At 44.7% G+C, this 26,914-nt stretch overlaps 1 protein-coding gene across 2 annotated transcripts in view; it reads right to left on the bottom strand.

The window, feature by feature from the left end:
* Positions 1-26,914, bottom strand: part of FLNB (filamin B) — a 71,385-nt gene that overhangs the window by 23,695 nt on the left and 20,776 nt on the right. For both annotated transcript variants that reach the window (XM_064156752.1, XM_064156753.1), the window contains exons 2-25: positions 23,565-23,813; positions 22,482-22,579; positions 21,463-21,610; positions 18,277-18,395; positions 17,429-17,506; positions 16,512-16,674; positions 15,078-15,275; positions 13,278-13,415; positions 11,958-12,084; positions 11,261-11,397; positions 10,728-10,921; positions 10,261-10,374; positions 9,583-9,726; positions 9,126-9,249; positions 8,711-8,871; positions 8,072-8,162; positions 7,659-7,828; positions 5,403-5,520; positions 4,653-4,915; positions 3,443-4,040; positions 3,052-3,225; positions 2,510-2,672; positions 1,957-2,117; positions 726-893 (exon numbers count right to left, since the gene is read on the bottom strand). In XM_064156752.1, the coding sequence (XP_064012822.1) occupies positions 726-893; positions 1,957-2,117; positions 2,510-2,672; positions 3,052-3,225; positions 3,443-4,040; positions 4,653-4,915; positions 5,403-5,520; positions 7,659-7,828; positions 8,072-8,162; positions 8,711-8,871; positions 9,126-9,249; positions 9,583-9,726; positions 10,261-10,374; positions 10,728-10,921; positions 11,261-11,397; positions 11,958-12,084; positions 13,278-13,415; positions 15,078-15,275; positions 16,512-16,674; positions 17,429-17,506; positions 18,277-18,395; positions 21,463-21,610; positions 22,482-22,579; positions 23,565-23,813 (4,098 nt within the window). The remainder of the gene's footprint in view (positions 1-725; positions 894-1,956; positions 2,118-2,509; positions 2,673-3,051; positions 3,226-3,442; positions 4,041-4,652; positions 4,916-5,402; positions 5,521-7,658; positions 7,829-8,071; positions 8,163-8,710; positions 8,872-9,125; positions 9,250-9,582; positions 9,727-10,260; positions 10,375-10,727; positions 10,922-11,260; positions 11,398-11,957; positions 12,085-13,277; positions 13,416-15,077; positions 15,276-16,511; positions 16,675-17,428; positions 17,507-18,276; positions 18,396-21,462; positions 21,611-22,481; positions 22,580-23,564; positions 23,814-26,914) is intronic.

Here is a 26,914-nt window from a genome sequence, read left to right as displayed (position 1 = left end):
TCAGATGATTCTGGCTGTTGATAACTGGATTTCCAAGAGCAAAGATTGCCAAGCAGTTGGTAGTGCAAACCTGTCTCAGTGTCCCCCCTTGGATCACCTTTAAAGAACTCCGAAATGGCTTTGAATGGGGAGCGCCATCCCTGCGAGTCCGTCTGATCCGCTAAAATTAAAGAAGGGTTACCTGAAGGGCACCTGCACCAGCAGGACCTGACACTCAGCTGAAGCACCAGTCCTTGCCTCCTAGCAAGGCCAGACTTGCAGTCAAAAGGTGCTTGCTGCCAAAATACTGTGCTACTGAGACACAGCTTCCTAGGTTAATACAAATACCATTAGCACTATGACTCGAGGGCCTTGCTGTTCTCTAGGGACTGCTGAAGGGTTTTACCGCATTTCAGACTCCTGCAACCCAGGTAACCACTCGTGTGAGACTTTAGATTCACTTATTGTTCACTGGTGATGGTTACTCATGTCACTCCTCATAGCTCTGAAGATCAGCATACAGCCAAAGACACTGGCCAAAGCAACACTATCTAGGACACAACCCTTCTCCTTTTACAGCATGACACAGAGGACAGCTGTCAAGATGCACATGCCATATGGACAGGAACAGAGGAAAAGGCTCATTCAAGTGGTATTACCACTCTGAAAGCAGAACCATGAGAACCATCTTACTCATCCAAATGCAGAGATGGGAGCACAGCTGGATGGATTACTTTGGTTCTTACCTCTGGGTCCTGACACCACCACCTCGAGGGGTGCTACTCCTGCTTTGCTGGTGTCTACAGTGAAGGACTGTGGGATCTTGGCGCGAACAGCTGTTCCTAGACCCGGTCCTACTATTTTCACCTTGCTGGGATCCACAACATCCTTCACCGGAACCTTGAAAGGACTGCCTGGAAGTTAACACAGCAAATGTTAAACACTGTAGTGAACACTTAAAGAAAACCAAAAGGTCTTTTTCTTGGGCTCTCATATTACTGTCCCTCAATCTCAGGCAGGAATGACAGCCCCACTAGTTTGCTTCTCAAATAGACAGAAATGTAATGCTGATGCTTCTACATCACTGCCTACTCAGTGATTCCAGTTGTGATCAGTTTCTCACACCTCAGGAAAAAAAGCATGAAGGAAATTCAAGTGCAAATGAATCATCACAGAGACACTTGTTTCCTTTGCATTTTACCAAGTTCAGCACGCTGATAAATCAAATGAGACCAACAGGAAAATATCAGCTCACTCACAATGTGTAGGAAAGAATACCCAGTGTGACAGCAAGTAAGAACCCCAACATTGCAGAATGTACCTGGCATATAGAAGCATTTAATTCTTATTTTAACCATGAAGTGATGGCTGTCATATGTACCTGGCTCCTACTTCACTTCAGCTTCACACCCAGTGAAAATGAATACACAGGTAAAGGTCTGATTTAGCAAATGTCCACTGCGCTTTCTGCGGTGACCAAAACTTGCAGTGTTTAATACAATCCCCATGATAGGATCACCCATCAGACCATGTTACTGGAGAAGTCTTGAAGGCATCCACATACCAAAGGGCTATTTTCTTGACCTAACGTGTCATGTACCACTTACACATAAACCACTTATTTGTCAAGGGCTAGAGTCCCTTTTTCTGGCCCACCCATCTGTACCAACTCTTTTGTTCCCCTCTGTGGGTGCTACAGTCCTAACAAGGCTCCTCCACATCCTCACAGAAACTACTTCAGAAACAAGAAGAGACTGCAGCCCTTCCTCAAAACTACCACATTACAGCACAAAGCATTTTGCACTTCCCTGCAGGATATGAGGAACAAATGCCACCACTGTTTCTGTGTGAATTCCCTGGAAAAGCAGACAGGCATAACCTCAACTTTGTCCTCACACAAGTGAAATGCAGCCAAGGCATCAATTTCTTAGCTCAATATCTTCCCTCTTCTGAAAGCCACTGAACAAGAGCACTTACCAGGAACATGCTCTCCCCCATATGTGATGTTAACATCGTAGTCTCCTGGAACATAAGGAACATACTCGGCACTACAGCTCCCATCCTTGTTATCTTTACAGCTAATTTTAGACTCTGAAGGTCCTTCAACAGTTATTCCAAGGCCACCAATTCCTGCCCCTCTGCAAGACATAAACCACACATTGTTAGAATTATTTGCTGCTAACAGCAGCTTTGTTGTCTTCCCATGCTCTGGCTGCATTTTCATCCTTACAGAAATAGCAGGAACTTCTGATGTCCAGCTTTCAGTCTGCTCTGGCATTCAAAGCCAGTCAGCATAATCTCACTTGTTTCTTCCTCAAATACTGTCCTCAATCATTACCAATCTCTACAGAGCCAAGTCTTCAGCAAGGCATGAGGTAGCACACAGTGATCTGGAGAACACAGCTTGGCTTTCTAGTTTTTAGCAATACTTTATTAACTTTATAAGTATTTGTGCTAGGTTTAGCATGCTGCATCACATGACCCACCCCTCCCTCAGATGCCTCCCTACAGATGAAATAGGCCCAGTTACCTGGTGACAACTGAAAACGCATTTGGCTGATTTGTGAAAGCTTCCTTGAGTCCAGGTCCTTGTGCTTTCACACGTGATGGATGGCAGCCCTCTGTCACGTTCACTCTGAAGGGACTGTTCGGCACAGGTACACCATCATACGTTACACTGACTGTGTGTGGACCTGTTAGGAAGAGAAAAACACGACTGAAATTCCTTAAATATTCTTATCACTTACCATGACTTCCACAAGATGATACAGACTTAAATATCAGTATACAGGTAAGAGCTTCCTCCAGCATTTCACAAGACTTCACTAGTTTCTAACCAAGATGCCATCTACACATTGTTTTTCTGCAGCCAAGTTACCAGCGAAGTCAGTTCAGGCTAAAATACAGCTACTTCCCACAGAACTACCTCCTCTGCTGTCAAAAATCTTGCTAAGATGCCAACAAGTTACTGGCAGACCTCAGCAGTTTGCCAAATAAAGTGTCAGAGCAGCTGCCTGCTCTCTGTTTTCCCTTCTCGAATGAAAAAAGGCAGACAAAAGCCCCAGAGGTTACCCTTTTCAAAGGGCGTGTACTCCACTGAATAGGTTCCATCGGCATTGTCTTGGATGAGACAGTCAGCAGGGGAGCCAGACGGGCTTGTGACCTGCGTCCTGATGTGGTCACCACCAGTCTTTGTTAGAGGTCGAGCATCCACAGTGAATTCAGCCGTAGCTTCTCGGAAGACATCTGCAGGATACATTTTGAAGAGTCACTTCAAGAACCGCAAGTATTTCCGACGACAAAATGTTTTGTTAACCCTCAGGATAAACAACTCATTCGGGAACACAGCGAAACACCCCTCTTCGAGGGTCACCATGGGAACATGCACAGCTACTACAGCTTCAAGTGCTCAGAATACAGGACCACAAGTTCTACAAGCTCTGATAACAACAGTTGCACCCACCTTTCCCTTCCACTCCTGGCCCAAACACTTTAACTCTGCTTGTGTCCACAGCTGGATCCACCTTGACCCGGGCTGGAAATTTAGGCACTTGTTCTCCTCCATATCTCATCTTGATCGTGTACATGCCAGCTGAGAGCGGCACATAGGTCACCACGTAAGTCCCATCTTTGTTATCATCAATCTGGATCTCAGCTTTGGAACCAGCGTCCGACACCATGTCCACCCGCAGGTCCCCAGGACCTGCTTCTGAGCAGTCGACGTTCAGCAGCCCTGCCTCACCCACTTTACCGCGTTCCAGACCTGGGCCTGTGGCAATGACTTTAGAGACATCAAATGGCATCTCTATGTCTGCCTTAAATGGTGAACCAGGAATGTGAACTTCTTCAAAGAGGATGTTTACAAAATACTCTCCAGGCTTTGTAGGGAGGTAGGAGACAGAGCAAGTTCCATCGCCGTTGTCTGAGCATTCAATTTTAGCTTCACATGGACCTTCTACTGTCAAACCCAAACCTCCAGTTCCTGCCCCTTTGGTATCTATTGTGAATTGGGCTGGTTTTCCAACAAGGCCCCCTCGAAGACCCGGACCATGAGCTTTTACCTAGAAGAGAATATGCAGTTGAGATAAACTCATTTTTTCATGTTATTGCCAGCACAGACCACCTAGTTAGACTTGTTTGTATGTGGAACTCTATTTACAAGCTCTTAAAAATACACATAAAGCAGTGTCTCCTTAGCTGCCCCTCTTGCTTTTACTGGAAACCTGGCATCTCTCCTCCAAAGAGATTTCCAGGCAGAGATATTCATACCCTCATCATGGCTGTTTATATATAGCCATGGGATATAAGGAGAAATATTCAAATTTTTGCTTATTACATAAGTACTTATTACATAAGTTTTCCCCTGAAATCTATTTCTTTAGACAGAAGCATCTCAATGAACATAGTCAACATGTTCATGAGGCCAACATCTATTACATTAGGAGCAATGCCTGTATTTGCTGCAGGCTGTTTGCAGTATTCTTAGTTCAGTATTACAGAAATTACTTCCATGAGTTGTGAAGTTTGCAGAAGGAACAACTCAGCACTCTGAATAAGGTTGCTCCTACATTTCTGGGTCTGGTTTGACCAAAACAGAGCCAAGCCTCATGCAGTAGCTCACAATTCAGCTTTCAGCCATCAGTAATTGTTACAGCTTTAAACCATTTGCTCACCTTAGAAGGGTCTGGAGGTAGCGTGGCCTCCACAGTAAAGGGGCTTCCTGGGATTGGGTTGCCATCATAACTCACATCCACCACATACAATCCTTCTTCCCTTGGGATGTACTTTGCAGTGCTGCACTCCTTACCCAGAACAGGTTCCACCAGACATGGCACAGCTTTCCTCATAGGACTGGCAATATTAACATCCAGTTTACCCTGCCCACCAGCTCCTTTGGTGTCAATTACAAACTCCTGATCCTTCCCTACTTCGACTCCTGAAAAAGACAAAAACTCATATTACTATATCAAGTACTCAACATCAGACAGTGCTCCAAGAAATATCTCATGCACATGCCACCAAGGGAGCAAGCACCAAAGCAGCCCTGCCTGGTTTGCATCCCTCTGCATGCAGAAAAGCATTTAAATCTGCAAATCAGTAGGGAAAAAAAGCCACCAAGTGCTTTGGTTAGAGCTGCAAGGCCACAGCACTAAACAAGCCTGTAAGACATGGCATGACAGTATGAAAGGCAATTAAGTTTCACAGCCCTAAGCTCTCTCACTTCTAGAAAGCTGTTCCTCTTGAAGACTTTGTTAAGTCAGAGTCGTCAAGCTATACCATTGGATCTGTTTGATGCCCAAGCATAGCACATTAAAAAGGTTGTTCTGGCCACTTCTGTTCCAGCAGGACATGTCAGCTATCACCCAGATTCAGGAGACATTTCAGAGGCAGGCTATGGGGGCTTCCAGCCCAAAGGTACTTACTGTTTTCAAGTCCATTAAGTTTAACTTTGCTTAGGTCCAGCGGAGCAGCAACACCCACAGTGAAAGGGCTTTTAGGGATAGGATCACCACCGTAAGTTACCGAAACCTTCATCGGACCCTAGACGGAGAATTCACAAGTTAGCTCAGCTCCTCGCTGCATGTGGACATACTAACATCCAAGCAGTGCATAACCATTTCACCTAATCCATTTTAGCTGACCATAGACAAACTTAATAGTTTATGGACTCTGAAGCTCTCATCTCACAGCATGGTTTGTATTTAATGCAGGAAGAGAGAAAAAGACAGTTCTTGCCAACATTTAATTAAGACTATATTCAAGTTGCCTGGCAAAACCTCCAGCTCAGGTTGGCTCCCACCCTCCCAGTGCTCAGACCCGACAGCTGAATGTCCCAGTGCTCCAGACCAGGTATCCCCTTCCACTGCATGAAGAGGCCAGGCCAAAGCCAAACCTGCAAAGGGGCCATATTATTACAGCATCTGAAATACCAAGGTTTTAAACTCCACAAGTCAGAAAGATTAATACCCTTGTGTATTTTGGCTGTAACACTGCACAGCCATGGCAAGCTCCAGCCCACAATGTGTGCTTTTATTCTATCCTACTACAGTCCATGTTTTAGCTATATTTGCTATTTGCTTACTTTTCATTCTTGGCCAGCTCAGCTCCCAAGTGAAATAATCATGGATGTTTCACACCAGCTAGTGAATAGCTTCCATGATTATTCTTGGTTGTTTTTAGAAAACACACACACGGGTAGCTGTAGCAACACCATGAGATAGATAAGGCTGAGTAAACAGCACTAAACCAAGGCTCCTCTGCTGCTGACGTGGTCCCTCAGGAATTTAACTACCTAGTCTGTCCTCCCCCTGCTCTCAGGTCCAGAGTTTCATTCGTAAACAGCTGCATATGAAGCAGAGAAAGACAAGGTCCACAAAGGACCTGCATGCTCACAGACTGGAAGGACCATAAGACTACTCTAATTACTGCACAGTCTATTTTAATCTCTAACAATTGTTCTCCTGCCATTGCTATGTGGGAGTATCTCCTCCAAGTCTACAGCTCCGCTGTGACTCAAGGTACTCCTCCAGATGGGAGACTTAGTTTGATGGGAAATCTAGTTTGGGTGTCCTGGCTCGTTTCACCACTGCTTTTCAGCGAAACAGCAATCTGGTACTACTCACACACATACATACAGAGTTCAGATGACTTTGAACCCGCATACCAACCCTGGCTGAACAAGCCAAAGCTTCTCCAAACAGGCATGCCAGCCACATCCTGAGATCATGCATCTGCTTTATCCAAAAACAAACACTAGCTCTACAGTGCTTCCAAGAATGCTAATCCACTGTCCTCAGATAATTAATGCTGCAGTTATTCATATCAATCCATTTTTGTGTAGCTATGTTCAAGGAAGTTAGTGTAGATGACCAAGTAGCTTGTGTTTGTCCGGCAGCAGAACACTGATCTCAACACTACAGCACCTACATCTTCAGAAATGCATGAGATCCATGCACTCTGGCATTAATGGCCTTTACTAACACACAAACACTGCATGAGGGAAGACACCTCTAGCTATTAAAAAGCTGAAAGCGGAAGACAATAATGGTACTGCTATTGCATCTGTGAATCAAAACAGGTCAGACTGAACCTTCTCCTAATACAAGGGAAAACATCAAATACAGACAAATACTTCAATACATTTAATCTGCAGCCCAGCTTCCCTCTTCAGCAACAACTTGTTTGCTCTTCTCCTGGGGAGCTGGCTACACCATCACCCAAATATTGTGCTTTTTGTCCCTGCTCTGGTGTGCATTGCAGCTCCTTTGACAACAGCAGCTTGCCAAGAGGTAGTAGGCTACTGATCCACTTTTGCAGGACTGTGGTAGCCCACAGCAGCTGGTGCAGTAGCCAGCTCTATTTCAGACTCCCAAGGAGGACTGCCATCTTCCCTTTGAGTGATGTCACGTTGCAGAATGACAACATGAGCTATATGCTACTGCTTCACTCTCTCACTTGTTTCCAGAGAAGAAAGAAGTGACAAGCTATCAACTACACCAGAAAACTATATTACTGCTTTCCAATCCCAACTGTCCTGTAGGCTTCAGAGATCCAGGGGAACAGGACACTCTAGTAAGGTCTATCCGCTCATTCCTTTGTGCATGGGTATGAAAGATGGAGATGACAGTTACATGGCAGCATGACCTGTTCACTCTCATTCCTACAGGGGTTGCACCTACCTGCTGTACTGGAGTGTATCTAACAGTGTGGGAATAGTCATAGTTGTCAATGATATCCAGATCTGCCACTGCCTCTCCCGGCACGGGGCTGCTGAACTGCACATCCAGCGGTGCTTTTCCAGCTCCCTTGGTGAACACAGTGAAGTGTGTTGGCTTGCCATTTTCCACACCTGAATTAAAACATGAGTTCTAATTTATGCTGAGCTTGTACACAAACTCTTCCCACAAAGTATGCAGTATCTACAGCCCAGTCAAGCAAAATGCCAAAGGAACAGGGTTGTTCCCAAACATCAGGCATCCCCGATTCCTGCTGTATTCAGGACTCCATTGATGCATCCCAGCAATGCTCAGCCAGGGAATGGCCACCCTGCAACAGCCCCTTACAGTCCACACCATCTCAACCCAGCTCTCACCAGTTTTGTTCAGCCCAGGTCCTTCAGCTTTCACTTTGCTGGCATCATGTGAGGGGTCCACTTTAACTCTGAATGGGCTGGTAGGAATTTCCTGTAACAGAAGCAAAGCTCTAAACATAACCTGCCAAAACTACATCACTAGCCAAATCTACAGAGTCACTTTAAGATAACACTTCTTCATCTCCAGCATCATCTTGAGTACATTTGACCCCACTTAAACATTCTGATACTAACCACTAAGGCAAAGCAAAGCCTAGGACAAACTTAAGAGCTGGACAGTCTGCAGAGTCCTCTGCACCATCTTTTGTTTTTTAAAGGAAATTTTTTTCCATGTTCCTTGGAGAAGCACTTAGGTTTTCTATCCTTTAGAAAGCAGCTTTGCCCTATCACTCAGACCACAATCATCATGCCAACCTAACACATCACATGCTTGAACTTTACTGTTTCCAGCCAACTACTCCCGCTTGTGTACCTTCCAAGTACTTACAGAAGTGTTTTCATAACAGTGACCAGACAAAGCACGTGTGAGCTGAGATGGAAGCAGCCTCATAAACTGTCACAGCCAGTGGTGAACTGGCACACGCTCGGTGATCAGAGAGCAGACTAAAACCATCAGGCTGTAAAAGAAAGGTTACAAACCTCTCCTGCAAAAAGCACTTTAATAGTGTAGCGCCCAGCAGCAGGTGGTGCGTACTTCACTGTGAACGTATCGTTGGCGTTGTGGATGATGTTGAAATCTATGTCTTCTTCCTCGTCGCTGACTACACGTGCATCACACTTAATTCCAACGCTGACATCACCTAGGAGAAGCAGATGGAGGCTTTGCTATTGGACGGTACAGGCACTGCTAGCCAGACCACCAGCATGTTCCCATTTCCAGCAGTTGTTCAATTCATCATGTTAACTGATGTAACAGATCACATTCACTGCACTGTTCTTCTTCCCAAAGGTTTTCCACAAAACAAGGAAAGCCAGCACGAAACAGCACATAACCCCCCCCAGTCTCTTGCATGACCTGACATTCTGATACTACAGTAGCCCAGCCTGCCTTTACCTTCTCCTGCATCTGTGCAGTCAACAGTGAAGTGTGTGGGCTCATTTGCTTTCAGGCCAGTTCTCTCCACACCAGGTCCAAAAACTTTCACTTTCTGAGGATGACTCCCTTGACCTATAAGGACCTACAGATTCACAGAAGTCAGTATCATACGTGTCCTGCATAAGATCAGTCAAGTCAGAGCACTGCTTGGAGAGAGGCTACAGCAAAACACTAAGAGTGAATTGCCCTGATTCCCCAAGGCTGTAGCTGGACTGAAAGGAGACCTCCAACAGAGAAGAGCTTGTCAAAACAAAGCTTTTTTCAAGTGGATAAGATTCCTAAAATATTGGAGAGAGTAGGACACATCTCCTTGAAGTTCACAGATGGGTTTTACCACGCTAATTGCAATGACAAGTAGTTCTGAGCATGAATGTTCTACTTGGCTAGAATCAGTAACATCCATCTCCGTACTTACCCTAAATGGGCTATTAGGCACATTGGCTCCTCCCCAGACAACAGAAATGGTATGTTTGATTGGTTTAACTGGCACATAGGAACAGGCAAACACACCATCAGGCTTGCTCTTGATCTGGATATCGATAGGGTTTCCTTCTGCATCCTAAAAAAGCAGCAACACAAGCAAAAGGTTCAGGTACTTCAGAGATGTTGGTGTAGTCTGCACACTCCAGTGCAGTTCCAAAACATGTGGTTGGTTCTTTTCCAGAACTGCAGCTCAGAAATACTGAAGGCATGTCCAAATTATACTCTTATAAAAAAGTGTTCCGCATCCAATGCTTGCTCATTCCCAATGCCATCCCACAACACATATTTTAACAAGATCTCCTGAAATTCACAGGCTCACAGACACTTTGGGAGCTTCCAAATAACAATTCTAGGAAATTACAGTTTGCTGAGCTGAAAAGACTCCAAGTCAAAAAGCAAAGCCTTGCTATTTCGTTTGCCAGGGAGAAGTCACCTTGCACTGAGTTGGGTTTGCTGCCTGACTGCATTACACAGACCAAAGCACAGAGCTCTGGGAGAATTACACATGCCCAGAATGGGTGTGCAAGTGCACAGAAATACTTAAGGCATTTTTTCAACAGCACTAAAGCCCTTTTGCTGCAGTTTCACATAGCTGCCTTTGGCCTTTTACCTGTGCATACATCTTCAGAGGTGCTTTGCCAGCATCCTTAGTTTCAACTGTGAACTCAGCAGGATTGTTCACTATACAGCCAGTCCCCTCCAAGCCTGGGCCATAAGCCTTCACCTAAATAAAAAACAACCCCACCACACCAAAAGTTTCAGCTTGCAGTTCAAAGAGACAAATAAAACTAAGCAATTAATTTCTAAAGACCTTCCCCTCCCCACAAAACCCAAGTAGTACAGGATACAAGTAGAGGCTAGTGCTGAAGTTGAGAATTTGGATTAATTCAGCAGGCTTTCATTACATTAAATAAAAACCACAACAGTGTTATTAGAAAAAGCTGAGTAATACCTGGCTGGAGCATGGTAAATTCAGAGCTTTAAGTAAGGGCAGCTAAAGGGTCAAGCTGCCTTCAGAAACATCTTTACTGTAGTCACAAAGATGTGTTATGCCATGAGTGAACTTTTATGCACCACCTTATCTGGGTTGAAGTCTCCTGAAGCTGGTCGGATGAAGGCCATGTAAGGACTGTCTTTTATGTCCTCATCGTCACACATGATGTGCACAGCATATTCACCGGGCTCTTTGGGCCAATACTTCACATCACATGAGCCATCATTCTTGTCATCACACTCAATTTTAGCCTGAGAAGGGCCTTCTATTGCAAAGCCTGGAAAATGAACAAGTAGGTTCCTCATGTTTGGTTTGCAGCATCTGTTAATTCAACATCACTTCCCTAAACTGCTTTATATTAGCCCTAGCCACATGTTCAGCAATATAGGAGATAATGTATCACTCTCTTCCAGATCTCATCCCACCAAAGCACAGATTAACACTCTCCCTCACACACATTCATGTCCCTAGAACTTGCCTTTCATAGTCTAAGCTTGTGTATAGACCAAAACACCTTCTAGACATGTTTTTTTTTTTCACTCCAAGGAAAATAGTCTCTCACGAGTTTCTTGCTAGCACTGCAACACAAATACTTCAAGCAAACTAAGTAACGTACCAAGAGAGCCAACTTCTGTGCCAATGGACTCCACTACAAAGTCAGCTGATTTGCCCACAATCCCCTCATGCAGTCCTGGCCCCCAGGCTCGCACTTTCTGGGGACCTGCTTCATGCCCCACTTGAACTTCGAAGGGGCTACAAGAAAAAAAGTAAAAGCACAGGATTAGAAATGAGGACAACTACAGCACCCATGTTTTTTCCCAGGCATTTTAATGAGGCTTTACATTGGATTTCCCAAATTAATAGATTCTATTATGCAGTGGCACAGTGCCCAGCAGACTGCCTTTCTAGTAGAGAGGTCATCCAACCCATCACATGCATAAGTCTTGCACCACAAATCCTGAGTGTCAAATACTTGGCTTGCACCACTTGCTGTAGCCCTGAACACTACAATAAAGACCCCTTCAAAAACACACAGTAAATTCCAATCTACATGATCCATCAAGTTTTACTGTTCTGTACTCATCATTTTGGGTTTAGCAAGACTGATGTGAATCACTCCCCAAAGCTTTCCTAATGTAAGCAGCTGCAGCCCTAAAACAGGCTGTAGATAAATTGACACAGCAAATGGCTGCCACTAACTTCGAACCCACAGAGCTTCTTCAAAGGTCAGCACCGCTTTAAAAGTCCACCAACCACCCAATGCACCAAAGAGCACAGAAACTCAGAAAAAAGGCAAGCTACAGCTAACTCACCTTTTTGGGATGTTGTGCCCTCCCCATGTAATCGTGACAACGTACTTCCCCGGGGTTGCTGGGTAGTATTCAAATGCATATACACCATCCATAAAGCCTTTTTGTTTCACCAGCTCCTCCAAGCCCTCTGTTGAAAGATCAGCATGCTATTAAACTTCCATCCTGCTTTCAATTACTCAGGCAAGTTCATGTTTTCTCATATTTATTTTAGCTTGCAAGAATAAATTTCTTCTACCAGGAAAAAAAAAAAAGGTGAGGTTATAAGGGAAGTCAGTTCTAGCTGCCCTCTAGGACAAAGACAGCAAACACTTCCAGAAGAAATACAGTAGAAAGTATTTTCAGTTACCAGACTTAATGGGTTCCCTTGTGTTTTATTTTTCTTAGTCTGCAGTATGATGCATGTCATATGTTCAAACAAAAAAGCTTAACGTTTGTCAGACTTTGCAACCACAAGTATGCAGGGAATGCCTACTTTTCATTTTCTTCAAGATGAAGAATTTTGGGAGAAAAGCTTAATACGCTAAAATTTACATCGATAGGTCTGTTGCCTTTCCCCCCCACCAAGGCATTAAGCCAGACAGTCAGAGCAGTGTGCCTGTGGAGGAGGTGAAGGCAATACAATGCACCTTTTAATACCGTCTCAGTCAGGGGGAGGTGATCGGCTCTCAAGTCCCACACAAGCACAGCAGCTCTCCAGAGCAGCAGCACAGCCACTGCTGCTGGCAAACTTAGGAGCCTGCTGCACAAGCCAGTGCCTGCTGGCACTCCCACCACCCCAGTCTGCCACTGTCCAGGCAAAGGGCCACATCCAGGGCTCAGGATACAAGACCTTGGGACAGATCCTAGCAGAAGGTCTCTCTACAGCTTCCCTTGACCCTCTCTTCCCCCGTTTATGTGCACAAATTCTGCACAAGACGTTCAGAGTGTTTCTCTGAGCCATGCTCATCTCTGAGAGCAGGATTTCCATCCTGCCAGAGACCTTAAAGCACAACTTGCTCTGCCAGATCAGATGAAGATGCAATGCAAACCCATAATGCTTGGAGGCCAAGACAGGCAGACACGTGGATTTTCTCAGTTTTGCTGACTGATGTACCTTAAAATGGAGAGACATAAATCCAGGTATAATTTTACCCAGCCCTGCAGATCAAAACCTTGTCACTAGACACAAAGTAGCAGAAAATCCTTCTGAAGTTTGCCTTTTTACAGCAGTACAGAACCCATCAGCTCCACCAGGCAACCATCTTATTATCGCTCTTCAGTCCTAGTCTGCTTCCCCATTTCTCCCGAACACATCCACACATGGATCTGCCAAACACTTACTTGGTCCCTTTATAGTCACCCCGAGATCTCCACTGCCCGCGGCTCTGGTGTCCACCTTGAAGTCAGCTGTTTCCCTTATGCGGACACCCTTGGGCTGCAGGCCCCTACCGGTGGCACGGCAGGCATTTGGATTGCAGGCTGCAAGGCAATTTCAGGCATCAGTACAGACTTTGATTCCCCACACGCTTGTAGCTCATCCAGGCTGCAACAACCTTCGGTTTAATGTTGACTCAGGCCAACCTCAGCTTAGCTTTCTGCACAAGTTTTAACGTTATGGCATTCGGGTAGGCAAGACAGGAATCTGCCTGGCCACTATGTCCCATGGCTTTTGGGCAACAGCACTGACAGCTGACCCCTGCAATGACTTTTTTTTTGAAGTAAACACTGAGGCCCTGTTGCTTTCCCATTTGATGCTGGATTTCAACATAAGACTTTTACACTGCTATCACAAACACATATTCACCGTGCTAGGCACAATCTCCTAGATGCCTTTCACACTGAGAGGCACACTGCAGCACGAGGTGAAGTTTGCTCTTGCAGATAAGCTCCAATGAACTATCACTGTGCTCTTCTTTCAGAAGTGCATGTCTGGAAGGACTGCTAGTAGCAAAGTTGATTTCTACTTTTCTGAAGAAGCTGATGTCATGTCAAAACTCCCTGCTTGCCACAGGTCACACTTTCAGAAGCCATCAAGCCCTCTGCAGACTAAAGCTGCCACAGTTGGGGCAGTAGGTTAGATACGGCTGAGCTCAAGCTTACGCTTGACCTGTTTACTCCAAGGTCTTCTCCAGGCCTGTAGAGTGTCTACATAAGTAAGTACCATGTGCTGATGAGCAGTCTTCATGACACAGTCTCAGCTATCATGTGCTATTCAGCTGGAAAGACCTGAAGGGTTTGAAGAGACTTACAAATAATCACAGCTTCCCAGCAGTGTACACCCAACATGCATGTCCCTGAATCACGCCGTGCTTACAGCGGGAGCACAGGTCTGCCAAGTTGCTCATTAAGTATTCACTTGCTTCAAGAGCTTACAAGCGCTACCCTCACCCTGCAGCAGCCAACATTGCTCCATGTTCTGCACTGGATGGTGTAAGCAAAGATCACATGCCATCTGCTAACCCTGCAAACTTGGTGGGAGCATACAAATGTGGAGTGGCAACAGCTCACAGAGTTCTTACACAACTGAGCAGGCAGCTTGTGGTTAAGGCAGTTTCACTCACTGGGTCACACTGCTTCAGCTCACTTGTAACTTTCTTCCCCAGCCCCCAAAAAATCAAAACCCTTTTGGCCAAGACAAGCTGTAGGCTAGAAGCTTAAAAGAAAAGCAAAACACAACAGAGCACCCTGCACACCTCTTACCAACTATGAAGCCATTAGCAGTGAAGTCCAAAATTCCACAAATGTAGGGTAGCTCAGGAGAGATGAGCAGAGATCTAAAAGCATAGGAGCACGTAAGGATGGAACAGAAAGCAAGTTAGGTGTCAGTTAAGGAGGAAAACAGTAAATAAAGTCATTTGAGGAACAGAGGTGGGAAACAGCAAGACACAGCATAGCTGCATAAAATACTTCCAAAAATACAAAGGGCAGCTTATTCAGAGGTCTAGGCAGAAAGGAAACTCTAGCCACAAAAGCTGTTAGATAGCGCTGGTTTACGCTGTGAATACCCAGGTGACCCACTGAATCAGGTCCAAGATGTGGAAAAGGTTTAGAGAATGTCCAAGGCAAGTCAAGCATATTCTGTGATCACAACCAAGAACAAAAGTGGCCATGTATATTTAGATGCAGTTTGAAGATGCATACCCTCTCCAACAAGAATAGTGCAAGGAGTTTTGGGAATTGCCTCCCCAGCAAAAGTCACTTTGACAACGTGAGGACCAGCCTGAACAGGTTTGTATGTGCAACGGTAGACTTGGTTGCCTTTGTCTTCTATTACAACTTCAGCAAGGCTTCTCCCCTGAGGATCTTCCACTTCCACGTTCACGTCACCCACACCAGCACCTGCAAAGGAAACAAGCACAGCTGAGCCTTGGCTTCCTCACAGCAAGATGCTCTGCTTTTAGGATCACAGCCAGCACTCCAGCCTCAGCCAGCCACCCTCTGTTACCATTTTCAGGCACAGCCTAAATATTTGGCGTCTGCTGACAGCAACTGGATGTTCAAATGGGGAAGGGGAAAACCAGAACAGTGGCATCTCCATAAATACAAACTGACAGGTCTGAGCAGCCCCTGCCACAGCTCCACAGCAGTACTCTAGCAGTGAATATCCATACACGCATCCTGCTTACCCTCTTGCTAGCACCTTGTGCCACCTCTATCACATACTCCACCACAACTTCACTCACCAGTTCAATCTCTCAAGCTTCAAAGCAGCTTAGATTAAGAGCTCAGACAACATGCACAAGGATCCTTATCTGTCAGACTGCATGGATTCACTTTTGTTCAGGCACCTGCTTCTCTCACACTGTATTCAACTCCTCACATAATAACAGTTTTCCAGACACTTTCAGAGGCTGGACATGTCTTTACATGATTCAGACCCCTCCCACTTAGAAGCTGAACATAACACTTCCCCTCATTATAATTAATTTTAATTTTATTGCCAAGCACCCTCAAGCAGAAGGCAATCCAGAATATGCTACTCAGCATATTTTGGTGTTTAAATGCTTCATGTAACCTCCCTAACTAGTTCACATTGTTCTAAATGAATTAACAGCTGTACCATCTTATTGACTAATTCCCCTAGGCTACAGCATTGGCCTAATAGCAGGCAACGAGTCATATGATGAGGATACCCTAATGAAGATAGTGGCCCTGTAATAATTGAGATAGAGGTTAAAACCAGTTTGTCATTGAAGTATGTACTCAAGGTAACACCGTGGCAAATTTTCTTGTAAAGCTAAAGGCAGAACATATTAAGCATTCACAGTTTACACAGGGTTCATCCTTCAGAGGTGGGCATTTCACATTCCTGTTTAGAATTACCTGGTGCCAGGCAGGAGCCTGTTTGCTGTCATTCAGCAAGTTCATGGGAAATATCTGGGTATTGCTTGGTACCTTCCTGCTCCAGCTCAGCTTCACACTTCCAAGGTTTCATACACAGCTGAAGCCTCTGTAACAGCCTGGATATTATTTCACCTCTGAACTTGATGGGGCTGCAAGCCCTTGCCCACTTTTCAGTTTGTTTATTTTGTTTGAGGAAGCTGCAGGATTTCAGCACTCATTCATCTTGCTTACCTGCTGTGTAGAGGTCAAAGTAGGTAGGCTTGTTGGCGATGTTCCCTGTAGCCTCTAGTCCTGGGCCCTTCGCTGTTACCTTGCTTGCATCTCCCTGGGCTTTGTCAACATTCACTTCAAATGGGCTCTTTGAGATGTGCTGCCCAGCAAACAGGACTGAAACCTGGAGACAAAAAGCATCAGGTCTGATCCACAAGGAAGTAGCAGCACTCAGTGACAGCACCACATAACCAAGCATGAAGTCAAACACCTGCATTCCCAGCACAGAGTTTGCCTTAGAGATGAGAGGCCAACCATCTCACAGCCTTCATCCTATCCATACAACATAAGTGCTGGCCACTTCCTTAAAGTGCTGCTGATCAGAGACAGCCACACCAGTGGAGATGTCTGAATGAATGTGCCCAGAAGAGGCAGATCACCATCTGGTAATGAAATGGCAGCAGAAGCTGTCATCATCCTGTCAGGCTGGTCGTGGTGAGACAAGCAGTAGAATTCACCCTTTGTAAACCTGCTTCTGCAGGCATCTGGGGACAGACTTGGGTGGGAAACCTTCTCTGCAAAACCCTGCAGTGCACAACAGCACCAGCAAAGACATGCATTACAGGAAAAAATGGTACTTCCCTCTGTTCAATGACACATAAAACTGGCTTAATGAGCTGCAAGAAGCAGCTCCAAATGAGAGGAGAGCCCGCTGCAACACCTGATGCCAAAACACCTATGCACTCTCCCAGCACACATGCCCTTTCCCTGAAAGAGGCAGCTCAATAGCCCAGATAGAAAATTAAGGCCACAACCGGTTTCCACTTCTTCAACATGCCGAGAGAGGCAGCAGCCAACAGGTAGCACTAAGGAGCTCACATGAACCAGTAGAGCAGCATGTTTGACAAGAGAATTCTCCTTATTGATGCACAGCTTACCTTGTGAGGTCCAGTAACCCTTGGCACATACTGGACTGAGTAGGTCTTGTTTTTATCACTGGATGGTGTTATATTTGCCTAGGAGAGAAAAAACATCCATTGTTGAGCTGTGCCTACACACATCAGCCTAAGACTTCTCTGGGCAGCACTTGATCCTGCAAACTATTTCCAGAGTCAGCTACGTCAGAGACGTGGCTGTGGAAGCAGCGATCCTTACTACCTCCTCTTCTCACGTGGAAAAAATCCCATTGGTTTTACCTTTACACAAGGCAAAGTAAGCTACCTTCTCCTCACCCCAGGCATTTCTCTTGCTGTTAACAGCTCTACTAAGGCAGACCAAAACTGAGACATTAAGTCCAACATACAGCTGTATTTTTCTGGAATGTAACATGATCAAGTGGAGTGCTTGGATGAGAAGTTTCTATAAACATTAAACCCAGCATTTTAACTCAAAATTATTTATGGCATCTAAATAGCTGCTTTAGCCATTCTTCCAGAATGAGTAAGGACAGACAGTGATTTAGTGAAGTGTGTTATCTAAAAGCATGTCAGAATGTACTTGGCCAAACTAAAGCACTGCAACTACTGGATGTGGGAGCTGCGTTGCTTAGTTGCAGATAATGATATTTTTTCAAGTTCATCCAATAAAGCAATTATGAGCAAAAGCTTGAGGCTTGCACTTTTGATGGATGGTATTTTGCAACTTGTTTTTAGATCACTTATTTGTTAAGGCCTTCACTGTGAAAGATGAAAGTTACTGCAAAACCTTCATTGTTCAGACCAGCTTGACTGGTTTATTCTGCATGACCCCACACTACTATTCTAGACAATATTTTTATCATACATACCTCCTCTCTGTTTCCTTCTGGATCTTCTATGAAGACCATCAAGTCTCCCTGCCCAGCACTGATGGTGTCTACTGTGAAGATGGCAGGCTGCTTCACCATGTTCCCATGCGGCTCAATCCCTATGAGAGAGATGAACAGCAGCACATAAATTGTTGCTACAAAACATGTTGCTGGTAGTTCCAAAGCTACCCACAAGCTGTCCAATCTGTCCTCCCATACAAGACCGCACACCAATTTCCTCAAGCCATCTCATGACACTTCCTTCAGCAGCTGCCCAGAGCATCATGCTCACAGTAACCCTTCCCCTTCCAAGACAAGCATTTTCAAAAGATTTAACCAATCATTTGCACTCAACTCACCTCAGCATCTCTGGCCAAGTCTAGAACCCAGCTGCCATCTGGTTTCAGGTGAAAGTAAGCTACCTTGTTTGCCTGAGCAACATAATGAGGGTCACCTCTACAGCTGGAGAACACCTAGACAAGGCTGACAGCAGGTAGGGTATCGTGCACCAGTTGTGTGAAGCAGAACAGCTACTAAACATCTAAATGCTGCAACAGGCCTGCACTGCAGTAAGTGCAACCAGGGAAACAGGAAAAAAATTCTAGGAAGCCTTCTGATAAAAACATTACCCTAGAGCCAAGAGCAAAAGACTGTAAGGCAGCTCTTACCTAATAGTGCTCCATTTTACTCCATTTCAAGCACTCAGCTGTGCAGACACTGCTCAGATTTAGTTTGCTTTGAAAGCTGCTCAAGCATCTTTGCCAGAGCGAACACTGCACAGACAGCATGCAGGAACTTCTTTAAACCAAGAAAACTCTGCAGTTCTATGCCATTTCCACTTGTCATAATTTTCCTTATTCCTCAGCACACAGCCTGATACAGCATGCATTTCCCAGCAGAGTTTCACCATCTCCCTGCAAGTAGCCCCAGGTCACAACACCTGTCATGGTGGTGTCAGACTCAGTGGGTGGAAGAACTTCCCAGAGCTGCTGGTTCCAGACTAGTCCAAACGTATAGACCCTTCCATCCACAGCAATTATTCCTCAGCTTATTCATAAAACTGTGGGTATTACTGGTCCATAGCACAATTAGTGGAAAGTGCAATGTCTGATAGATTATAAAGGAAGTGGTTGTGAACAACAGAATTCCTGAACTTGTTTATCTTCAGAACACAATAACTTGAGAGCAACGCAAGGAAGACAATGTTTTTACTAGGAAATCTGAGCATTCTGATAAGGTGTTAACAGTTGACATATTCATTCTTTCAAGCTAAGCCCTAGATTATCAGCCAGTTTAAACAGCTATGAATTCGCTCTGCCTATCTTCAGTTCACCACACAAGAATCAGGACATGGTATTTGAGTCAAGTATCATTCCTCCTGCAAACACAATGAGGAGGATTTCTTATGCTTGGAAGACAGCCTCAGACAGGACAGTGTTAGTCACAGCACTTCCTCAGCCTATGTTTCATCTTCCAGATTTTACTCTCCTCTCAGATATCTGCTTTGGCTGGGTAAGTGAGAACCGTGTCAGTGACAATCTGCATGATCCTCTCTAACACCTCTGCAGGCTCCCTTCACATGATGTCTGGACTCAGACAATAAAGAAGTAGATAAGCACAGCATTCAAGGTGTGAGCTACAACCAAGATTCACACCACAAAGCTATGAATAACTTACTGTGGTATATGGATAAAAAACAACAAAGCTAAGACTGACCAACTTCACACTTGACAGCCACCTTTTTCTGGAAGCATGATCCCTTATTTATTTGTCCAAAAGAACCTGCTCAGCTTGGCAGTGAGCCCCTTGCTGCTGGAGTCACGTTAGCAGTCAGAATTGTGTCTTACATTTAGTGACTATTTTGGCAACTAATTTTACGGGAGAAAAGGAAAAAACTAAATGAATCTTTTCAGAGGAGTCACTCACTTTGTATTTTCCCTTACAATGTCTCCAGAGCACCACATGCACAGAAACTGACAACAAAATAATTCCATTTCTTGAAAGAATAAGAATACAAGTAAAGCCAGAGTTGTCAGACTGAGGCAGGTTGCTCAGTCACTTATACAGTAAGGTGAGTATAGGTAGTCTGTACATTTGGGATGTCACTAATGAGTCTGTGTATTACTGTTCTCTGTGGAAGGTGACAATGAAAGACATAATCTCAAGTAGAGAGAAGTGTTAAACCTACTTCTGACTCTAACAACTGCTCATCAGTGCAGAGATACTGTCCAAGTCTATTCATTCCACTAGCTGTGTTTCAATGGAAAAAACAAGTTGAAAAAAACACTCTCAAGATAAACAGAAAAATAAAGTTTTGTTTCTTTCCATTACAGTCTTCTATACTCAATTCTGAATCTCACAAATTCTAAAAGCTTGCCCCAGATCCAAAAACAAAGATGGAATGGTGATCAAGCTGTAATGCAGAAGTGATGTCTCGCTACACATCAACTATATTAAAATGTTATTCATTTAGTTGTGATTTCCAACTTAACCTAGAGTAGAAGCACATCAGATGTTGCAAGAATTATCCATTTAAAGGTAAATTTAAAATCTCCAGTTGGATAAACATCTATGGACAAATTCCTCCCAATCAGCAAACAGAGCCTTTGAAACAAAAGCTTAGCACTATTTAAAGTTTGAAGGGTTATCAACCCACCTTTGTGCCTACACAAAGAAAGTACTCACACCTAACAGACCAACTCAAAAAAAACCTTACTGAGAATTAGCTGACCTCAATACACACCTCACACCAGGCCTGCCTCTACAGGGACTCTGCCCAAAGAGACAAGCAAATGTAAGGAGGCTTCCTGTCTTTTAAAGGAGTGCTTTATCACAAGCAGCATTCCCTGCTAGATCAACTACTAGGCCCTCAGCAGTAATATTGGTAGCTTAAAATTTCACACTAAGATTGCTTTAGCCCCATATCATGCTTATTCCAACTGTGGACTGTAAAGCTGGCAGCTTGCAGAACAGGTTCAGAGACCTTGGAGAACTTACATGTTAGAACTAGGAGTGTCTTTTGGACGATATCCACGTATTTCTGAAACTAGGCACCACACCAAGAGTATACAAGTGAAACTTTGAAGTCAGTTACAGTAGGTCTGGAGTTCAATACAAGCAAAAACCCCACCCAGCTTTCTACAGAGTTAAATACTCTGTGCAGCATTAAGCACACCAAGTCCTTACCTCTGCCATAAGCCCTTGCTTTCTTTGGATTCAGTTTGGGTTTTAAAGGAGCTCCTGGTTTCAGCTTGGCTTTGGGGAATTGGGACAGGTAAGTCATTACAGAGTGCTCATCCACATCAGGGTGAATAATTTCTTCAGGGGTAATAACCTGAAAGACAGCACAATTAAGTACATTGTATCAGTGCTTAGTTACTGCTTATCGACACAGAAACACAGTTATAACCTAGTCCTGCATTTCAAAACTCCCACAGGCTAATGAGATTTCTTACATCCATTTTCCCTTTGGTACACAAAATATGACTTATTACCTCATGTCAAAAAAAAACATCAAGCAGTTCATTACAGTCCAGATATGGTTTGGAGGCTTTTTGTGCCTTGGTTAGAAGGGGCTCTCATGAGACCGTGACAAACTAAACAGAGGCAAGGCCTGACAACAGTAGCTACATTCCCCACAAAAAGCAAGACAAGGACAGCTGAAAGAATTAGTAATTCATAACCCTTTGTGTGACAGCTCTGAGCTGTAGTGCTTGCAAAGTGAAACTCATGACCAGTCTCCTGTGCTCCCACAACACCGGCTGCTGTAACAGCTTCAGAGACTTTGGCAATTCTGTTCAACTTGGTCAGCGTGAAAACAAACCAGTTTGCAAAGACATTGTTCATTGTTCTGTGTTTGAAAGTCATATTTGCAGGTGATTTCCTAAGCCAGTGAGTTTTTCTTCTGTGGAATTCACCACAGCAAAATAAACACACTCCACAGACTAACAGAGCAAATAGCTCTACACATGCATGTATTCCCCTAACCTACATGCTGTCTTCAAAGACACCTACACAACATCTTACAACCAGAGCTCTGAAATGTAATCCTGCATTCCACTACAATTTGTCCTCTCCCAGGAAATTTCATGAATAATCTATAACTTCTCCAATTGTACAAGCAATTTCACCTGCTTTCCTCAATCTAAAATCAAACGAGTTGTAGCACAAAGCCAACTGTCAGCGGGCAGCCTGCACAGCCTTACCTGCGGCACACCCAGCCAGTCATCTGCCTGCTGCATGGCCTCCCGAGCATTGTCAACAGGCTTCTTTGGGTCCCAGGTCTCCCAGTCAGGGCACAGGCCTGCAAGTACATTTCAGTTAGGTGTTACCTCCAAAGGAGCTTCCATAGCTGAAGAAGCTGAGTACAAATCCCACAGCCACTTGTATTATACTACTACATAAAAAAAGACATGCAGAGCTTTGCAGAAGTAACCAAAATGAGATGAGCATGTGCTGCTCAGTGAAAGGCTTCCGTGACAACCAGCATCAACACAGACCCTTATGGCACAGACAGAAGCATCTAGTACAGAAAAACTCTCACCCATCTCACTTGCCAACAACATAGAAGTGTAGCTTACCAGTCGGCCACATAACTTCACTGTTTTAGATCTAAGCTGGGCAAGAAACCCTCCAAATCCTGTACCAATACACATAAGCACCCTTTACATCTCACTGGCTCTCCAGCACCACATTTGGAAAAGAAGATTTCAACTGCCTGCCATAGCACCCCAGATTGCATTAGATGAACACCTGCAATTGCCCCAGCAAGGCTGTTTCACAAGGTGGTGAGGAAACTGTGCCTTTTCCACACTTCATCACAATACTTGCCACAAATAGCACAGCCTCAGGTTGCTAAACACTGAAGTTTCAGGTAGTGTGCGGTTTCTGGTGGTTCCGTGCTCCCTCTGCAATCCTATTTCAAGAGAACACTTGAAGCCTCCTGCTGCACCCTGAAGTTGAAAGGTTGTTGGCACTTGCTGTGGGAACAAGTCTTTCTTGCAGTCAGGAGCCAGCATTTGTGCCTTTGTCCCTTGCACCCAATACAAAGCTAGACGTGGCGCCTCCAATAATGCAAGCACACATTCTGCTCTGGGCCAGTATTTCTCTTGGCCAAGTTGTTTACAGCTTGCTGCTACCCACAACTGGCCTCTTCAGACTGGAGTTTTCTTGAAAGCCTCATTCTCGTATCCAGCTCAGCAGTGAAAATTTCCTCCCATAGAGGCAGCAGAGCAGTCACAAGAACAGAAAGCATGGGAAACACTTAATCATCAGAGCTAAAGACGTACCTGGAGCACAGCTGTCAACAAGAGCCCCCAGTGCTTTGCCATCCTGCCAGTTTTGATTGAAGTTTGTGATTGGCAAGTAGGGAATTTTGTTCTGGATCCATCCCAGCAGCCTTTGTTTAGGGGTCTGCTTCTTTGCATCATCATCACCTTCATCCTCCCACACTGGCATGGAAATGGAGTAGTGGAGGATAAGGGTCCATATCAGGCCAAGGATCAACTTCAAGTTTCCATCAACTATGGCTTTACTATCTGGAAGACAAAGGAAAGACAATTGGTAATTCTCACCCTAAAGGAAAGAGGCTTGTTCTGAAAATATTGTGTCCTCTCACATTTAGGTAGGCAAGGTCAGGAGAAGCAGCCTAGGTCACTGCAGGCACTTGCTCAGCCAGACACCTTTCTTCATGCCTTGCATTAGGAAAAGAGGAGTCCAAGGACCCAGCGCTTTCCAGTTGTCTTGAAAGCTCAGTGCTATTCAAGGGTGGGGTGACTTGCCCTTGAAGCTTGACATTAAGCTCAGGAGAGGTAACAGTTCAAGACCTCTCATGTTTTGCATTTGGATAGTTAAATGCCACCTTGTAGTTTTAATTGCATTTCTATCTTTTGAAAGAAGCCAAACATTACATAGTGGAGTTCACAAGAGCAACACTCCAACAAGTGTCCAAAACATCTCAGGATGTACCTGAAAGCACCATTTATGAAACTGCATACACATATCAGAAAGTGCCTCCACATTAAACACCCCCTGCATTAAAAACAGCAGCAAGAAAAAAGTACTGTATGATTAAATCCAGCAAAGTCAAGAGTTCAGAATTAGACATGATCCGAGTACTAACAGCAGAGCTGGAAGCAGAGGTCTATCAGGTATCCTTTCCACCATCACACTGCTGACTGCACAACAAGTCACCCCTTCGTGATACAAATTCAGAGTTGGAAGAAAAGGGAAGTCAGCTCTGGCTTTTCCACGTCACATTCTAGCTTAGCCTAAGTTTATCACCACAGAGGCCACATCACATCTCTACTTTAAGCCATACCAGGCAGATAAGCTTAAGGCTGCTGGGTGTAAGATTAGATCATTGTAAAAAGCTGTCTGAAGGGGCAGGACATTTTTCCTGCATCAGTTTGACCTTATGAAGTGATCTGTACAGTTTTATGAATACTCTTGCAATTCCCTTCAGTTTCAATGAGTCACAGACTTGAAGCACTTCCTTTGAGCTCGTAGTTGCTACTGGGATTGCATTACGCTTGTAACAGCTCTATTTGTCCAGGCTAACCCAAATAAGGCTCTCCTCCAACATTTTGTATGTCCTCAGCCTGACTGATGCTTTCATTCACAGCAGCACATTACAGTAAGGCATTTTTCTGGTTTTTCTTCCATTTCAGTGAAAACCATTACAGAAGCTCCAAGTGCCCTGGATGCTTTTGTTCTCCAGCTCCCAGAACTGATGCTGGAGTAAAGACAACTGCAGTGTTATGAAGTCACTTTCATCCTACCAGAATAACTATACAGGGCTCCTCTACTAGCTAGGAAAGGAAAAGTGTTCAGTACTCGGATTGTGTTATCCAGTTCAAGTTTGGAGTGTTAAATCCCCCAGGCTGAGCCTCACCATGCCCAACATCCATGGGGCACACCTTACTTGCTCCTCTTCAGCTCCTCTTCAGCTACAGAGACCACAGCAGCAACAGAATACCTTGTTATCAATACAAAAAGATCTCCTGACTTTCAAAAGAAATGATTACACAGAATAGCAACCAAGAACAGTAAGCACCAGGGTGCTCCCTTTAACCCAATGCTGAGGCAAAGTGGTTAATATTTACATGGTTTCACAATAGAGCAGTATGTCCCGAACAGATAATATTGTAACTTCAGACCTTGCGTGGCCACGTTTGGCCTTTCTGGACAGTTAACATCTGCTTCCTATTCAGACCTGTACTGACATTTTAAGTATCACTTTTGACTAATCTTAAAGGATTATGACATTAAATAAGTGTCTGCCACTTGACTGCTCACTGCTGATGTCACACCCAGTCTGAGACAGGCAACATATAGCTATGAGATGATGAAGCCTTGCTAGGTTTTAATTAGAGGTTCCAAGGTAAAAGCCTGAATCACGTAAGTAGCATGTCTCCTAGCAACCACTAAACAGTTTCTGCTGTTACACATTTCCCCTCTCTTACCAGTTCAATTGCAAACTGCTCAGCCAAGGGAAGAGGCTCCCTTGCAACCTATGATGGAAAGCTTTCTTGAAAGAAGTCTTATCAGAGTAGGAAGAGCAGACACATTTTATGTAAGAGGGAGGCAGAAACATCTGGCTGGCAGGCTCACCACAGCATCTGAGCTCTGCAAACTGGCATTAAGTGCTACAGTGTGCAAAACTCAGACTACCAGTGCAACCCCCCACTGCCCACCTGCTCCCCATGCCTGCATCCCCACTATAGGAACATCTCCTTACACTGCTCATCATCACATCCCTCCAAGCTTCAGCTTGGAGCATTTTTATCACCAGCATTTTTACCAGAATACACATAGCAGCTGATTTAGCATGCCACAAGTAAACTTGTTTCAGAAAGCCACCTAGCATTCACAGGGAAAACAGGCAGCCAGGACAGAAGCACCTCAAACACACTACTACATGCAGGTTACTCCATATAAAAAAAGGACTCATTTCATATTTACAGCACAGTGTTTATATGAGGGTGCACTGCAGTCACTGCAGCAACCAGCCCACATGCTCCATTTCCTCCAGCACCCCATCCCCATCTCCGAGGGCACAGCTGTTCTCTGACCTAGGGAAAAGGCAGTCATACACAAGACAGCTTCACATCAAGACCAAGACTATCCAGTCTCATCAGCTTTGTCCAGAGAGGCCAGGCATGGGGCCAATGCTCTGATGACAGGAAAAGGTCACCGCAGGAACGGGACAGCTCTTCCTCTGCAGGGCTGGTGCCATCCCCACAACTGTATTCTGTTAGCAAAGTTAACAAGCTCTTCTAGCTTCCCGGCTTCCTGACAGGCATAGGGATCTCATGATGTAATTTTTTCCAAGCCTGCTTGTAGAAGGGCTTGTCTGCTTTCATTTGGAGTGGGGTGGAGGAAGTGAGAACTCCTCCTGAGGCAGGACAGGAGACCGTATCAGCACTCAGTAGTGCCATTCACATGTCCTTAACGCAAGCACTCCAATCCTGGCTACAGGAAATCCCACCAGCATCTCAATCCTGGCTCATCATGTCACCATACTAAAGGACCCTCCACGTTCAAGAAGAAAGCAAAGTATAGTTCAAAGCACACTTAGCTTCCAAGCACTGGTGTCAAGCTTGGCTCCCACCCAAGCATTCAGTCTCTCCAGAAAAGC

The sequence above is a fragment of the Pogoniulus pusillus genome, chromosome 16 (assembly GCF_015220805.1).
Source record: "Pogoniulus pusillus isolate bPogPus1 chromosome 16, bPogPus1.pri, whole genome shotgun sequence".
Classification (NCBI taxonomy): domain Eukaryota; kingdom Metazoa; phylum Chordata; class Aves; order Piciformes; family Lybiidae; genus Pogoniulus; species Pogoniulus pusillus.
The sequence above is the reverse complement of the archived record's forward strand: the minus strand, read 5'-3'. Positions and strand labels throughout refer to the sequence as shown.